Here is a 16049-nt window from a genome sequence, read left to right on the forward strand (position 1 = left end):
AGGATGATGTTAGGCCGCCGGTTCGTCGATCTTGTGGCATATCGTCGGACATAGGCTATACTTTAAAGCCCAGGGCCCCGTACGCCTATGTACTCTGCGGCCCCCGACAAGAGGCAAGGGGTTCTTCGCTGTGGTAGGTCACGGCGGCGGTGGTGGGAGGAGGCGGGATTGGCGCGCCGGGTGAGCGCTGGTGGGCGGCGCGGGATACGGCAAGCGCCTACACGTCGGCGTGGCGCTCCTCACTCAACTGTGGCGTCTGGCCGTGCCTGTACTCTCCTCCCATTCTCATGCTCTCTTGAGCTCAGCTGGTCTGTTAATCCATCATGTCCCAACGGTCAGTCTAGCGATGCCCCACATTCGGCATGTTCTGTATGCTCACGCGCATGTTCCACGCATAGACACAGGACCAACCTCCGCGACCGTTCTACGCTTCTCGGCACCCCGGATTATACCACCCCGCCCTCGTCTGGCCGCTCTTCACCTTATGCAGTAGGGCGAGAGGTCCCGTTTCAGGCGCAGGGGCAGCGTTACGCGGATGACTTGGAGGGCCAGAATGACGAGCACCTAGAGGGACTCACGGCGAAGGTCAAGCTGCTCAAGGATGTACGTCCAACCAGTTGAGCTACCAAGATTCTGTTTACCCATCAACATGAACGCAGATTACTATTGGAATTGGAAACGAGGTTCGCGACTCGACCATCCAGCTCAGCCAGATGGTACGTCTACTCTCTTACCCGCTCCTCCCACTCTGCTCCTGAAGTTCACGCCAAACTCTGCTTTAGAACGACGCGTTCGCGGAGACGTCCGGCATCCTCTCGGGGACCTTCCGCCGCATGAACAACATGGCGTCGCGGCAGGGCTGCCGCTGGCTCTGGTACATCGTCTTCCTCATCATCGTCTTCTGGTTCTTCATCATTGTATGGTGGTTTCGGAGATAGTACGCCCCTCTCACGCTTTCCCATCCCCGTTCCCCCTCCGCGCGCACACACCCGAGCACCCAGGAAAGAGAGCAAGAAAGCCGCAGCTCCGTATACCGGAGGCGAAGTGATTAAGACCAGGAGCTAGGCTAAGAGCCGCGCGACAAAAACGAATAAGATACAAAACAAACGGCGCGCCAACATGCGCAAGAGAGCCCGGGCCAATTAATGTTATGAGTCGTCCCGGAGCTTCGCGTGCCCGATCTCCCAGACCATCTTGCGCCGCAGGTACTTCATGTTGGCCTGCGTGAACGGGAAGCTCTCCTCGCCTCGCGACAGCGCCTCGAGGAACTGGCACGTGAAGACGCCGCAGTCGTAGCCGTTCTCCTGTTGTGGGGTATCCTGCATATCAGGGTTCAGTGAGCCGCTCAAAACTCAGGTACGGCAGTTGTTTGGCTTACGGGTAGTGTGTAGTCCTGCCAGCCAGTGAAGTCAAACGGCTTCTTTTTCTTATCTCGATGCTCGTCGTCGAGATATTGGCGCAAGAGCTGGCCGTGTGTATGCGTTAGCCGAAAACACGCACGCGGTCGGGACGCAACACGCACCTTGAACACCTGGCCGCGGTCCATGTTCATGCTGTCGTACGACTCTATGCGCTTCTTGCGGAAGTTGATCGCCGCCGCTGTCCAATGTGCGTTGTTGTGGTTCACCGGGATGAGCACCACGTCTTTCGAGAAGATGTCGATCTACGCGCCGGGTGTATGAGTCCCTGCCTGACACCCACATGCGCATATGCCAAGAAAGGGTCTCGCACCTTCTTCGTCCACTTCGACATCCGCGCCTTCTGGTACCCCTGCCCCTTGAGCTTCGACCAGAAGAACGTGCTAAAGTAATGCGCGTTCAGGGGCTTCTTGCGCCCCGCCCCGCCGCCCGCGCCCGGATTCTCCTTCGACTCCTCAGCGCGAGTCAGGATGAGCTGCCCATAAAAGTTGATGACCTCGTCGTTCAGCCACTGGCATGGCTGCAGGCGCACGATGTCTTCCTGAGACACTTGCTCGCGAGCGATCTTCGAAATAACCCCGCTCCGACGGAACAGCGCGTCGACTGCCGCTTCGTCTGCGGGCGGGAGTGACGCGGGTAACGGCTTGCGTTTTGGACGCAAGCGCTCCTCGATCTCCTCGTCCTGCGCGAGGCGCGAAAGGCGTAGCTGGTCGAGCGTGGGCACGAAGGGTTTCGGGGGCTTCGGCCCCTTGAGCGCGTCTTGCGCTTTCTGGATGGCGCGTTGCAGGAAGTCGGGGTCGACATGGTCGGGGAAGGAGTGACGGCGAAACTCGTCTTGTCGCGCCTTTGCCCGCAAGTCAACCAAGGACGGTGAAGCTGTAACACGGTCATGACCCGGAAGCCGCAACGAACAAGAGCGCACGTACGAGATAGTGCGCCAGTCTTGTCCAGCTTCTCAAGTCGAGCCTGGTAGCTCAACAGACCTACAGCACTGAAGTTCAGAGGCCAGACGGGAAGAACACGAGAGGTAAAACTCACTCCGGAAAGAGTCAAAGTCCGAATTGAACCCTGCAGAGCGCTTGATGTGGTACAGCTCCTGCAGGTCCTTCTCCATTTCCTCCCTTGTTCGCTTCTTCTCCTCCTGCACGCGCGCTTTATGCTGCGAGCGACGCCCGTCAGTCGCCGCGCGGCTACGCGCCCACATGGGTTACGCACCTGTTTCGCGTGTATATGCTCCCGCTCGACGTACTTCTTCACCGACTTTCGTCTTCTGTGGGTGCTGTCTTCCAACGCAGCCCCGACCTCTGGATACCGCTGGGCAATCTCTGTGCGTATCGACGACTCCGAAGCCTGCGTAGACGGCGGGGACATAAGCCCTGATGATCTCGTGTCGCCAGGGAAGCCAGAAACCTTTGGGGCCTCTGGCGACGTCAACGTGCGCTTCGACGTGGACGCAACCGCGTTCGGTTGCATACTCGCATACTTCGAGAGGATGACCGTGGGTTGGCTTGTGATAGGGTTCCTATGCGACTGGACACGTTGGTGGATGTTAGAGGCGGCGGGGGCGGACGTGGAGAGCGGTGTAGCCTGGTGGTGAGTAATAGGATTCGTTGCGAATACCGGGATAGCCTTCCGTGGTGGCAGCTGTCGAGAAGTCGACGCGCGTGGGGGCGGAGGTGGGGATGGAGGTGGAGAAGGTATTGACGTTCGTTCTCGCAGATCCTCCTCTGTCGATGCCTCCGACGCGGGTAGCGCATCCTCGTCGGTACCCCTCCGAACTACAAGCGGCAGCATGTCAACCATACGCGAAACTGTGCTCCTCGCTGCCAAACTCACACATTGGCATGCTGAGAACCGTGTCGCGCACAACCAGGAAGAACTCCATCCCAAGCTTGGCCCACCGTGCAGGGAGCGCTTCGGCCTGTGAAGGGCTACTGTTCCCACCTAAGGGGTGGTATGTGGTCGTTCGGGCCTGTTTCGGCGCGCGCAGTGGTAGCAGAGTGTCGGACGCGGACCGCTTGTGGCCGACCATGGAGGCACGATGCAAACGGGCAAGTATGGTGGACGCGAGTGATGTCCTCTGCGCTGTGATCAATTAGACGCGTCCAGATCGCAGGAGTGGCCACAAGATAACAAAGAGAGTCGGAGTACGCTCAAGCCACGAGTTATCGGCCTCCCAGAGAATGAGAAGGGCCCCGGGACGCGGAGAGGCAGGGGCAGAGCGGCGAAGGAGGCGGGAGAGACGGTGGTCGAGTCGAAGGACGTTGTTCGAGATTCAGACCCCCGCATAAGCGCCCACCCGGGGAAAAGTCCGACACAAGCGCCCATGCCAGCGCTGTTTCGACACTGTGGCTGTGACAGCGATAGGTTAGGCGAAAATGAATGGAACGTGGTTCGAGTCACAGAACTACCAGAGTCTCTTTTGTAGACCTTTGCTAGCCACATCATCACTGTAGTAGAAGTTGTGTCATATCCCTGTCATATCCCTGTCATATAGGACCGCATCGGGGGCGTCACGAAAGAAAGAGAGCCTCTTCAAAGAACCTCCTTGTCGACAACCTCCTCCGGAGACCCTCCGGAGGCTTGAATTTCCGGCTGGCCCAACTCGTTGTAGCGTCATGCAGCCTTTCTAACTTCTCATCGATCATCCACGGCAAATTGCCACCATTTCTCACGCATTTGTATCCGGAAATCACGCAAGAGAAATTTGGTCGAGCCCAGAGTGCATTGAGAACGTCTATATACCACACACAACGCCGCCCGCAACGAACGCATATGGTGAGTCCCCAATGGATCTACAGGCCCGAGCCAAACGACCAGGTAGGAGCCCCCGTCGTCATAGATGTAGGCTCAGGCGTGAGATGAGGTACTCCGCGTCCGCCGCCTGCTTCTCCCACATGCACTCCCCAATGTCCTTCTCTTCGCATTCAGCTATCCGGAGGGGGGTGACGTCCCCGGGTGTGACAACTGCGCTGCTGTCCGTGGAGGACGCGCGTGAGCTCGCCGCGGAGTCGAGGACAGAGCCGGATGAGTGATTCCGGGCACCCCCCGCAGGGAGCGCCGTGATATCGATCTCGGATGCCGTGGTGGTCGACTCTGCGGCGGGAGAGGAAATCGAAGGGCAGATGATGATGTCCCCGATGTCCATCTCCACGAGTGGGCCTGTGCTTGAAGCAGCAGTCGCCCGCTCTTCGCTCTTGTCGTTTTCGTTTTGGTGGGCCTCCTGCTCCTTCTTGAGCCCGGCGGCGGCAATCTGCGCGAACTCGTTCGCGTCCGCGAGCTCCTCCTCGGACATGAAGAACGTGTCGAGCGCGAGGATCTCCGCGCGGAGCTCGGGGAGGGAGATGCGCTGGAGCGGGTTGAGCGCGAGCGTGCGCTGGAGGATGTCGTTCGCGCCCTCGGAGATCGGCAGCATGTCGAGCAGGAAGTCCGGGTCCTGGCAGAAGTTCACGAAGCACTCGTCCTCGAGCGTCGCCTTCGCCCACGGGTGGCGCCCGCTGATCATGTTGATCAGGATGACTCCCAGTGACCACACGTCGCTGAAGCGCGCGCAGAAGGGCTTGTAGCCGAATTCTCTGCCGGCACATTCTGCAAGGGGGAGTCAGCTTCGAGTGCGTGGGTAAGGAGGGAGATGCGGGACTTACCAGGACTCATGTAGATCGTGGTGCCACAACCGAACTCATTCACGATGGTCCGGTCGGTCGCCAGCCCGAAGTCTGCGAGGTAGACTTCGGAGCCGTCCCCGTTCGTGAGGACGTTCTCTGGCTTGAGATCCCGGTGGTAGATCTTCGCGTCGTGGCACGCCTGGACGGCGTCCACGAGCGACACGAACGCCGAGCGCAGAAGCGCGTCGTTGTACACGTACGTCCGCTTGTCGCAGATGTGGTCGAAGAGGTCGCCCCCGGGGTAGAACTGGAGGATGATGTAGAAGAACTCGTCGTCCTCGAACGCGTCGTGGAGGGTGACGACGTTCGGGTGCGGGGAGACAACGCCCTGGAGCGCGATCTCCCGGCGCACCGCTGCGAGCTGGGAGTTGTGACGTCCGATTTTTGAGACGATCTTGACCGCCTTGTAGGGCAGCGTGGGATCGGCGGTGGGGTGGAAGTCGAGGGCCTGGTAGACGACACCGTACGTGCCGGAGCCGAGGACCTTGAGGAGTTGGTAACGCTCGTCGATGATGATACCGGCGAAGTCGGGCATGGTGGCCATAGCGGGAGACATGGTGAAGAAGAGGGAGTGCGGTGAAGCAAGTGCGGATGGGTGGAGGGTGGGTGGGCAGTTGCGTTCACCTGGAACTGAAGGGATGGTGAGGACTTGAGGGCGAAAATGGCCTCCTTATATCCCTCGAGAGAGCACATCCGCGTTCGCTAGCTTCGTCGTTGGACGAGTTCGAAGGAACAGTGGAACATACACCCGACAGTCTCGGATGCCGAAGGCCACTTGGAGTATGCTAGGACCCGCCATCTAGCGGGCGGGATTGTGATCGAGCCCGCCTATTACTCCGTAATCAACGGATATGTCCACCACGCGGTTCACTAGGCCAATTGTCATCGAACAAAAATTCCGCAGAAGCGGCACTCTTTGTTCGACGATCCAAAGTTACATCTGTAAGCTCGTAAGCTCGCGCAAACACATCAATTGAAACGTACTACGTATCTTCCAAGGTGGAAGAAACAGAGTGAGCTTACAGTTTTAATATTCCCGGATGATTGCATTCACAACCAACAGCGCAGCGAGACCGCACCTGTCCACGTCCGTCGGATTCGGAATGGTCCAGGCCATACTCCGTAGGTCCCGGGAACTGCTCGCTGTACCTGCTATACCGATCGACGCTCCCAGGCTGGATTGCGATAACCGATGGTGGTCGCAATCCTGATCGAGTTGTCTTTTCTTCGAAGATACCCATTGTCGGCAGCCGCCGTCGGATGTCGGTACCGTCGCAGAGCGGACAGGGGGCGGGCTGTTCTCAGAAGCTGGGGCGGTAGCGGGGAACTCGAGACGGTGGATTTTCGAGTGGTCCAGGCTGCCTTGGCCGCGGATGTGCTACCGGTAACTGCGGCGGATTATGGCTCACCTCGCAAACGTGGTCAACGTGCTGTATACGTGGCACCCGCGACTGGCGGATTATTCCAGGTCCTCCCCGTCTCTAACGGAGTGTGCACATGGGAGACTGGATTTCTCCACATGCACGGATGGACCTTTCGTGCGAAGCCTGGAAGCCCATGTTCTACCGCCGTGTGGTTTTGTAGCGGTCCATCTCCACGGTGAAAGCTAGTCAGTATAGCTGTACGCCAGTTGAATATAACGAAGCGGACAAGGACCCTTACGCTCAAGGATTGATCATCGGAGCCAGGCTGTCGCAGAGGTAGGTCACGTCTACTGCCATACTGTCAGATGGGCACGGAAAGCGAACTCTATACATCAGGGTCGTGCAATAAAGGAGGAGCACCCTCTTTTGCGAAACGTACCAAGAGCAACGCGGAACACTGGTGACTGCCACACGCCATCGGGTCCCGGAGCAAGCCGTCACGAATGACTCAGGAGGGTCAGCATGCCCGACCTAGCCGTCGTCGAGTACTACGGGCAGCTCTCGGGAGATTTCGCGTTGACAGAAAGATTTGTAGACAAGTCACTAAGCAACGAAATTGTGTTGACTGTTTCCTCAGACGATCACAGTTCGAAGGACATAGAATGCGCTCGATCATACCCCAAGGCACAAGCCGACCAGATGGCCGACACACAGTGCCCCATGGCGTCCGAGGTGTCCCAAGCGGTCCGCCAGGGGGCAGTGCGCACTTGTTCCAGACGCGTCTGCCAGGGAGCTTGCGATGGCGTTAATGCGTAAATACGATTCCCGCACGAACGGTCGGGGAAACGCAGGCGGCCCGCGGCACCAGAACAGCAGCGACCGTTCGAAGTTCTCGCGGTGCCTGTCGAGGACCGTGAATGGGTTCCCGGCACATTAATGTGCGCGAGAACCTATGGCTGCGCGCGCGCAGGCCTTGGCGGCGGGTCAGCGCTATTTCGCGTGGCTGGGAAGGAGGGTCCACTCACATATGTTCATGAATGACGGGTGTGTGAACGCAGCGCTCGCATCTATCATGCCTGCGGACGCTGGTATTTGGGGTTGGTATCGAGTTCGCAGCACCGGTGCTCTTCGGTACGTTCAGTCCAGCCGTCGACGTGGTTTGCAACTGTCACGCAACCTAGGACGTCATAGACGACCGTTCTGCACAGCCCGGTGTGTCTCGTAGCCGCACATCGAGGCACGCGATGCATGCAACACCCGCCCGGGCCCACACCGGTCACAAGCTGCAGCCTGCAGCAGATGCGCAACCACATGCGCGCATGGATATCAGGCTACCGCAGGAACGGCCGGGCACGGCGGGTATTATCAGATTGCACACGGATTACACGCAGCGCAGGGAAAGGAAGGCGAGATCGATCTCTGGAAGGGTGGCGACGGTGCGAGCGAAGTCTTTAGAGAGGAGCTGTGCGCACGCGTAATATATGCAGAGGCGAGCTGAGGGGGACGCTAGAGGAGGCAGATGATGAGCCGGCCGAACACGGATGTGGTGGACTGGGAGGGAGAGGCCGAGACGGAGAGACGGGCGGCGGCGTCTCCTGACTCAGGCCATATTCTGCCTGTCCGAACTTGCACCCGATGCCCCTTGTCCGTGCTTATCACCTCCCTTCACACGTCTGCCCTCCTATATAACCCTGCTTTCTCTCCGTTCGCCTCCTCTTCATCCCCAGCACACCCGACACTCTCTCCCAGACGGCCCCTGCCCCGCCCGGCTCGTCGCACTTGCTACTCGCGAGCTCGTCTGCTCCCGGCCACTCGTGTATGTACCTCCTGCCATCGCCTTTCGAATCCACCCCACAGGTCTCCTCGTCCATCGCAAACCTAGTCAAATCCGCGCCTCTCGTGTGATTGCCCAACTCCCTGCAACTTCTCCAGACCAACCCACCAATCACACAAGTCCTTCGAACCTTACCCCAGACACACTTGACAACATGGGCATGAGCTACCGTCGTTACCTCTCTGGTGCTCGCATCTACGGGTGCTGCAAGTGCAGGACACACCTTGCCACTATTCACTCCATGATCTCCCGAGTACGTGCCCCGCTTTCTCCGCATCTCTCACCCACGGCCAAGCTCATAGGGTCGCGTCGCTCGCAGGCATTCAACGGGCAGCATGGACGGGCATATCTCTTTGACGGAGTGTGCGTATATTTCCATATCGTACCCTTGGCCTATGCTTACCCAATATTCCCTACGCCATTTCCATGGATATCGCCACCAATACCCCCGTCTGCGCCCGCTATATATGGACATATCTGCCCATGCGTTCCTTCCGCCGCCGCCGCTCTGGACTGCTCGTCTCCACCACTTGGTCTCCGCCACTTGCGTAGTGTCAACGTAATCGAGGGTGAACCCAACGACCGGCAGATGACCACTGGGAATCACACCGTGCGCGACATCTACTGCGTGAAATGCGGACAAACGCTCGGCTGGAAATACGTACGTTTCTCCATTCATCCATAGGCTCCCCTCCATTGTCAAAGACTGTCTGACATGCATAATGCTGACTTCACGGCGCCCGGCGCGTCTCTACCAGGACTACGCGTACGAGCCCTCGCAGAAGTACAAAGAGGGGAAGTTCATCCTTGAGCGCAACCTGCTCGTGGACGTGCAATGATGGGCTCCATCCATGGCCCGCATGCCGTTAACGCCCTTTCACCGCACGCGACGGGCTGGACGCTGGCCACCTGTACACCCGGACAGGTGGACGTTTTACGTCCTGCCCGTCGTGCTTGCGGGGCGTTCGGCATCCCCCCGTCTTCCGGTCAACACACGATCTTGGTCCCTCTACCTCCCCCCTTCCAGCTCTCCCTCGTCGACCCCACCGCACTCCCGTCCACCCTCGCCTTGATCGCCACCACGCATTCACCCATTGCAGCCGCCCCCGGTTGCCCCCGCACGGCGCCACAACCCGCCCATTTGTCGCACAAGCTCACGTCTGAGGACGCACCCCGCCTCCATTGTATGACGTCGATGCGCGTCTCGTGGGGATGTATACCAAGCCGGAGCCCAGAACCCCTGCGGTCTCCTGTATATAGCCTGCCCGCCCCCACCACCCGCTAGATAACGGCTCTCCGCAGCCCGCGGTCGTCCGTGCTCCGTTCGCTCCTCGATCGCGGTTCGCGAGGCGTTATACTTGGACGACGCCCCCCTCTAACCGCCATAGAGTCCGTCCATCCCTCCCCCTCCCTCCTCTTGCCCCTCTTCTCTATGTACCATGACACACCCACCCCTGTCCTCCGCGCCACGGTGCGCCTGTACGTACCTTACTATATGCCGTCGACGCTGCTTCTCGATCGACGCGCTCGTACGTACGTCCGTCCGCACCGGGCTTGGACGCGCCCCGCCCCGTTTTCCGTGCTTTCCCCTTTCTTATTCCGCAGGATGTAGGTTAACGTATATATATCGCCCACGGAGAGCCGCAGTTTATAGACCGATGTATGTACATTTCACGGAGAATCCCATACCAGATACATAGTTTCCTACCGACTTTGCCCGAACAAACGTTCACAGCAGACTTGCACTTTCGCTTGGGACTCGGAGTGCTAGTGTGCATTTCGGAGGTCATGGGGACATGATATGGACCATGGGGCGAGACGACCACGTTATGGAGGGCTCAGGGAAGCCGCTGCACCCTGCCAAGCCGCAGAAAGTCAAAATCGGAATAGGCAGGCGCAGCCCTGCGCGCCGGAGCGTTTCGTACGCGTCGGGAGCGTCGAATCATCCCTCGCCTGGATGACGCGCGCGCGATGTGTGGGCGATCGCGTCGGCGAACATGCGCTCATAGAGCTGACGGACGAGATGACGGGTTTAGGAGCTTCGTGCGTACTGATGTACATGTGTACTGGTGATGTTCTGTGGCAGGCGGTCACCGGTCACCGATGAGCAATTCATTACTACACTGATATTCGTAGACCTGACGGGCGGACTCGGAGCTGAGCAGGCCCCAGCACTTCGAAGTACTTCGAGGAGCTTCGTGCATGTGTACCGCTGGTTTTCTGTGCCAGATGGTCGCCGACGAGCTATTCAGAAGGACATGATGCATCAAGACGCCGTCCGAGTGTTGGCCGAGGGGAGATTGCGGCTCGCCGACGGATGCAGGGACATCCTAGGAGGTCTGGCCCACCAAACAGAAGCTGATCAATGATTGCGTGCGCACGAAATACAGTTATGTCCTACAGCTAGCGGACAGGAGAAGACGAATACCGATACAGTCAGCTGCACGACTCGGATTGATTATGCACCGTACGCCCCTCTGGAAGGCTCACGAAGGCCGGCGTACGAGAGGATTACAGCATACGCCGGGCCCGGCGAACCTTGAGCAGGTCGAGAATAGCCAAGCTCTGGAGTTTCTGAGCTAGCGGGCCAGTCGGAGATCATAGATACTGGAGGCCCGGTGAGCCAGCTATGACGACAGACGACAGAGGGTAGAGGTACTGGGCGCGATAACACGCCTATCTGTCCGCAGGGTGGCAGCGAGCAATGGACACAATCATATTCCCAGTGGAGCACGGAGAGCCAAGAGGAGCAGCAAGAATGCTTTACTCGTCGCGCGCCCTCCAACCCGGCACGCAACGTGCGTCGTGTGCACCAACGGCCGGGCAGCAGGCGGCCTATTTCGGCGCGGGAGCAACGCGAGAAGTCGTGGGGTTGCACGTCGGGGTGCGCGGTGACATGCGCTGGGCAAGGGCAGAAGCATGCAGCGAAAAACGCCCGCGTCAATGTCGTGAACTCGCGCGAAGCTTCCAGAGTCCGAGTCCCGAGGAGAGCACGAAGAACAGGGAGAGCAGGGTCGCGTGCGACGTGGCGACCCGCAGGTGTTTCAATGAGCTGCGAGGAGGGAGCCGTGTCGGCGATGGGGCGGTTGGGCCGTCGGGTGCGCGATCGGACAGGGACGGAGGGCGGCGGGACGAGGAGGCTGGGGCGGCCGGGGACTGAGTGGAAGCCGCAGAAAGCCGCAGAGTTGTTGGGGAAGAACGCGAGGAGGATGAGATCAAGGTGCTGACACACCGTGGGTACCTGTCAAATCGCCTGCCCCGCCGGTCCAGGGACAGCAGCTGATGGACATGGGTGGAGGAGGAGAGGATGGCGAGGGCTGGCGTGCGCGCGCGGTGGGCTTATAGGCGTCAGAGAAAAAACAAACATATCGTGCGAGACGGATAGGACGACGGTGAGTTTGGGGGAGGCGCGGCGAGTTGCGGAGTTCGCGGCCGATCGGCAGCGAACATTGAAGAGACGCCGGGGGAAGAGCGAGGCCGCCAATCCGAAGCGCGATCTCGGTTCCTATATTGGGGAGGCAGGGATAACGCCAATTCGTTGGGGTGCGTCGTTTCAACTGAGGAGCGCTTTCTCCAGCTACGCCAATATATACCCCTCCTCCTTTCTCTTCTACCCCCGCCCAGCGCCCTCTCGCCTCCCCCGCATCCCGCCCCGCACTCGTCACCGGCTCAGTCCCTCTTGTGCCCAGCCCCACCACCCACAAACGCCTCCAAAAAACACTTGCTCGCTCCGCTTGCCCGACCACCCGCCTGCACACCATGAGTAAGTCCCCGGACGCGCTTTGCATCCCCTTTGGACGCGTCTTCTAACGTGCCCCGCGCAGCTGTCATGACCGTCGCTGCCACCATGCCCTCCCCGTTCAACCCGACCGTGTCCCGCCCGCGCGTGTCGTCACCGCTCGCCGCATCCGCCCAGCCACGGCCCGTGCCCTCCCGACAGCACTCCTTCCCTACGTCCCGCCCACTGCGCCCCTTCCCCTCTATCGCGGGCTCCACGTCCAAGTCAGCAGCAAGGAAACCGGTCAAGATGATCGAGCCCCCTGCAAACTTCAAGAGCGCGTTCGTCCTCAACCTCACGCAGGCAGAGCTCAGCAGGCAGGACTAGGCTCGCCCTCCCCTCCGCCCCGCCCGCCTGCCCCCCTTCCGCTCCCTTCCTTTCCTCTCATCGATCTGTGGGGTCCCCGGTTTCTCCTTTGAAGGATGTATAGAGGTGCGTCCACCCTGCCCTGCGTGCGCGCAGCGCGTCCTGACTCAACCCGCGCAGCAGTCTCTCCCCATCGCGCACAGCCGTGACCTGTCCATACCCGGGGCTTCGTGTGCCCTGCTGCATTATTACCACCGACCGCCCCGGGACCGTCCCCCAAGACCCCCGCCGCGGGCTTCGATAGACACGAACTTGTAGAGTAGACCGCCTCGGTTTCACGCCTCCCCTTTAGGCCCCCGACGTCCTGATCCCCTCCCCTGCATCCCCATTGCCCCCACCTGCACACCTGCTCTGGCGGTGCGCGGTGCGTTCTAGGGCGCCGTCGGCCCATTACCTTATTCACAGTACATTCTCCTACCGGGTCCTTAATCGTCGCACTTAGGCTTTGATGTGTTGTTGTAACACGCCAATCCAGCCCAGCCTCCGTTTCCACCGAGAGATGTCCAGTTCTTGCGTGCGGATCGCGTCTCGGCCCTTTGGTGGGTGTGTTTCAGGTTTAAATTGGGAGGCCTGGGGGCGCGGGTCCCAGTGGAATGGTATCATCGTGCAATGGCGCATACATTGAGCATTCGTCTGACACGAAGGTTCAGTGTTACAGAAGTGGCTATGGACGCTCAGGTTAATCATTAGGCGGTGATGTGTGCTGTGCGTCTCTCTAGGTAGGTGGTGGTCTATGACGCATCTCGACAGGATATCTTGTTCCGCGAGAGTGCGGCGATAGCTTGTCGCGGTGCGCGGCAGAGGCGTCGCGACATAAAGACATTGCCCCGACAGCCTCCGAGCGTGCACCTGCGTCGTGCATTCTCTCCGAGCACTCTCCGAGACCCCAGCGCATCGTCCGTGCTCTGTCGTATCCAGGTTCCAAACTCTCTGTGCACATGCGCCGCGATGCACGAAATCCTTGGTGCTTGATGTTCTTTCCGGGCCGCGACGGAGAGAACCTCAGAGAAGCGGCTCACCGTGTGCGTTCTGTTCCGAGGCACGAGGCCGCTGTCCACCTGAGGATGGACAGGCACTGATGCACAGCGCGCAGCGAGAACGCCAGCCCGAGCAGACAGCTCCAGACCTCTCGCCCAGAGAGGAGTGTCGGCGCATTGTGCTGTTCCCCGACGGGACATGCAACGCAAGACAGATGCATGTGGAATTCGACCCGCGCTTCGGATGGGCTCAAACCGTTCAGTTGAAGAATTGCATGCGCATACATCTACTCACCTTTGCACATCCCGTCGTGAATATATTATGAGCGCAATATTGCTAACGCGCCTTGTCATGCCCCGCCCTAGTCGCGGGCGGTGGGTGGCGGGCGCTGCAAAGGGATGATCGCGGTTGTGTTGAGCGCCTCGGTGAATTGGTAGGTTGGTCGGGGCGCGCATACATTGACTTCCAGTCAGCGCAGGCTTGCCACAGCGCGATCGTCGCGAAGCACACGAAACAGCGCCAATACTGCCCCTGCCTGCCCCGACGCATTTAGGGACTTTGTGGCTAGAACGCGTTAATCCGTGTATCGGGATGCTGTACGCGCCCACTATGGGTAGTGACGCACAGCAGGGGAAACGTTAACAGGATGCTATATTGGCAGCGTGAGAGCTTGCCAAACTGTATTCGTCGCCGTCGCATGGCCCAGGCGTCGTCGAGAGCGCGGGCCTGCAGCGCCCCGGTGGAGTGCAGGACGGCGGCGACGGGCAGGAACAGCGAGCTAGACGCAGGAAGGCCAGTATCAGCGTGCCCGGAGGAGGAAGAACGTACGACAATCCTCGCGTAATGCCACCCGACACGGCATTGTGGTGGTCGGGCGGACACGCACGTCCCGCCCAGGGGCGCGCCGTCCGATCTCGACGCTTCCGGAGGACGGGGATCTGGAGGTCGGACGGGGAGAGCCAATCTCAGGTGGATCTCAGGCTGGGGCGCCACCCTCTGTAGAGTTGCAGTGTCACTGTGGGCGTCGATCACGCCTGCACCCTGCACAGGCACCCAGCGCGCGGCAGCGACAGTGCGACACTGCGCTTGGGTGCGCCCGCAGGGGGTGTCATTGCGACGGCAGATGGTGGCGGCTGGTCTGGACGACGACGACGACGATAGGATGCGAAAGGCGACTCGAGGATTCCGAGTTCAAGAACCACGGTGGTCGCGGAACCGAGGCGCTGCTGTGCTGTGCGCTATGTGCTGTGTCTAGGTAGGGTGTGGTCCACACCGCTGGAAACCCAGTGCGCCTTTGCGGCGCGCGGGTATACGGGAATGGTTCTAGGCCGACATATCCGTTTGACAACGTTCGAGCCGACGCGCCAGGGAAAGTCTCCGAATTGATGGACCCGGGGGAGGAGCGCGTATCATGGAGGTTTGCGTTCCGGATTGAAGGTGTAGGGTCGGAAGTGTTTTCGAGGACAGTAAGTTGGCTGTAGGGCTTTCTAGAGCTGTTGAAACCTGAATCCAAGTTTGAACCTCCATGGCCGGATGTGCAAGTATTTGCGGTGCCTATCGGGCGGTCCGAGAGCTGAGGCCGATTCCAAATGGCGGCGATGACGCCTGATCCTCGTCGATGGCGAGAGGCCCAAATGCGGCCCTGTTTGCTACGGTCCTGCAGCGCAAGTGTCCTGAATAAGTGGATCTGCACATACGGTCACAGTAGGCTGAACATAAGCTTTTGCGCCATATGCTCGCTGGTTCCTACGCAACTGTGAGCGTCACCCATTACTCATCGGGATTGAAGAGGCGTACAAACCAGGCTGCTCAACCAAAGAGGCGTCGGCCTATCGGAGGTAGTACTAGTTGCGATGAGGGCCGATCCGCTGCCGCCTTCCAATTGCCTTCCAAGGGCAATTAGGGTGAGCCTATTTCGAGATCAGCCGATACGGTAAGGAGTAATTGCACTAACAAAACGACAGTCGAAGCCTAATGTTAAGAGCGTTCGCACTTGTGCTTTTCCAGTTTTAGAGGGTAGAGCGCACCGATCATCCACAGCTACAATTTCCGTAAATAGTAAATAGTTAAGGACGCTCAACCATATGTTCAATTCAATCACCCACTCACCGCCTCGCCACGCAAATGACGCGCCAAGCAACCGACTGTAATGTGCGCCTCGCACTAACTGCCAGGTCGCCTCCGAAGAAGCCACGGCCGGGCCCCGCGCGGCGCGTCATCCGAGAGTCCCTCAGGCTCAATACGCCTGACAAGCACCCTCGCCGATTCGGCCCCGGAGCGTCTGTCTGGCCCCGAGCCCGGAATAGCAGCAGCAATACTTCCGCACGTCTGCGCGGGCCCAGGGCGTGATGTGGACGCTGCGGGGGCGCGTCGACGGCCCAGCAGTGCCTGGCCACCGGGATCGCATCGGGATGGGTGCGCGTCCGAGCGCGCTGCATAATTGACTTACCGAACGCACGGTGCACCGGGAAGGGGCGCCTGGGGGTGGCGTTGCACGGTGTCCCTGAGCAGCGAAGAGGCAAATCGTACTCGCCCGCGCGTCCGAGAGGGACGAATCGGTGCAGCTCGGGGGAAGGTGTTCGTCCGCGGTCGGACGAATGGGCTCGCAATGGTGCATAGCGCTCACTTCCGAAATCGTGGCTAAAG

At 59.7% G+C, this 16049-nt stretch overlaps 5 protein-coding genes across 5 annotated transcripts; 3 read left to right on the top strand and 2 right to left on the bottom strand.

Moving 5' to 3' along the window:
* Positions 1 to 104: 104 nt before the first annotated feature.
* TRAVEDRAFT_55704 (uncharacterized protein) lies at positions 105 to 964 on the top strand. The gene is made up of 4 exons (XM_008034220.1): positions 105 to 334; positions 399 to 603; positions 660 to 716; positions 783 to 964. The coding sequence occupies exons 1-4, from the start codon at positions 324 to 326 to the stop codon at positions 936 to 938; spliced, it is 429 nt and encodes a 142-aa protein (XP_008032411.1). The 5' UTR covers positions 105 to 323; the 3' UTR covers positions 939 to 964.
* Positions 965 to 1148: 184 nt separating this feature from the next.
* TRAVEDRAFT_55705 (cysteine proteinase) lies at positions 1149 to 2718 on the bottom strand (the record flags this gene model as incomplete). Its single annotated transcript, XM_008034221.1, has 7 exons — positions 2634 to 2718; positions 2457 to 2577; positions 2345 to 2401; positions 1732 to 2294; positions 1523 to 1663; positions 1379 to 1465; positions 1149 to 1319 (listed from the first exon to the last, which is right to left on the bottom strand). The coding sequence occupies exons 2-7, from the start codon at positions 2530 to 2532 to the stop codon at positions 1149 to 1151; spliced, it is 1095 nt and encodes a 364-aa protein (XP_008032412.1). The 5' UTR covers positions 2533 to 2577; positions 2634 to 2718.
* Positions 2719 to 4213: 1495 nt separating this feature from the next.
* On the bottom strand, positions 4214 to 5639 carry TRAVEDRAFT_33635 (kinase-like protein; the record flags this gene model as incomplete). The annotated part of the gene is made up of 3 exons (XM_008033816.1): positions 4214 to 4267; positions 4573 to 5006; positions 5063 to 5639. 3 exons carry the CDS (start codon positions 5637 to 5639, stop codon positions 4214 to 4216), a joined length of 1065 nt encoding a protein of 354 aa, XP_008032007.1.
* A 2604-nt stretch (positions 5640 to 8243) lies between these two features.
* TRAVEDRAFT_25921 (yippee-like protein) lies at positions 8244 to 9983 on the top strand. Its single transcript, XM_008033691.1, has 4 exons — positions 8244 to 8534; positions 8601 to 8644; positions 8834 to 8942; positions 9040 to 9983. The coding sequence occupies exons 1-4, from the start codon at positions 8436 to 8438 to the stop codon at positions 9118 to 9120; spliced, it is 333 nt and encodes a 110-aa protein (XP_008031882.1). The 5' UTR covers positions 8244 to 8435; the 3' UTR covers positions 9121 to 9983.
* A 1733-nt stretch (positions 9984 to 11716) lies between these two features.
* On the top strand, positions 11717 to 12918 carry TRAVEDRAFT_25923 (uncharacterized protein). The gene is made up of 3 exons (XM_008033692.1): positions 11717 to 12044; positions 12106 to 12491; positions 12546 to 12918. Exons 1-2 carry the CDS (start codon positions 12041 to 12043, stop codon positions 12384 to 12386), a joined length of 285 nt encoding a protein of 94 aa, XP_008031883.1. The 5' UTR covers positions 11717 to 12040; the 3' UTR covers positions 12387 to 12491; positions 12546 to 12918.
* The last annotated feature ends 3131 nt before the right edge of the window (positions 12919 to 16049 follow it).

The sequence above is a fragment of the Trametes versicolor genome (genome assembly GCF_000271585.1).
Source record: "Trametes versicolor FP-101664 SS1 unplaced genomic scaffold TRAVEscaffold_1, whole genome shotgun sequence".
Classification (NCBI taxonomy): Eukaryota; Fungi; Basidiomycota; class Agaricomycetes; order Polyporales; family Polyporaceae; genus Trametes; species Trametes versicolor.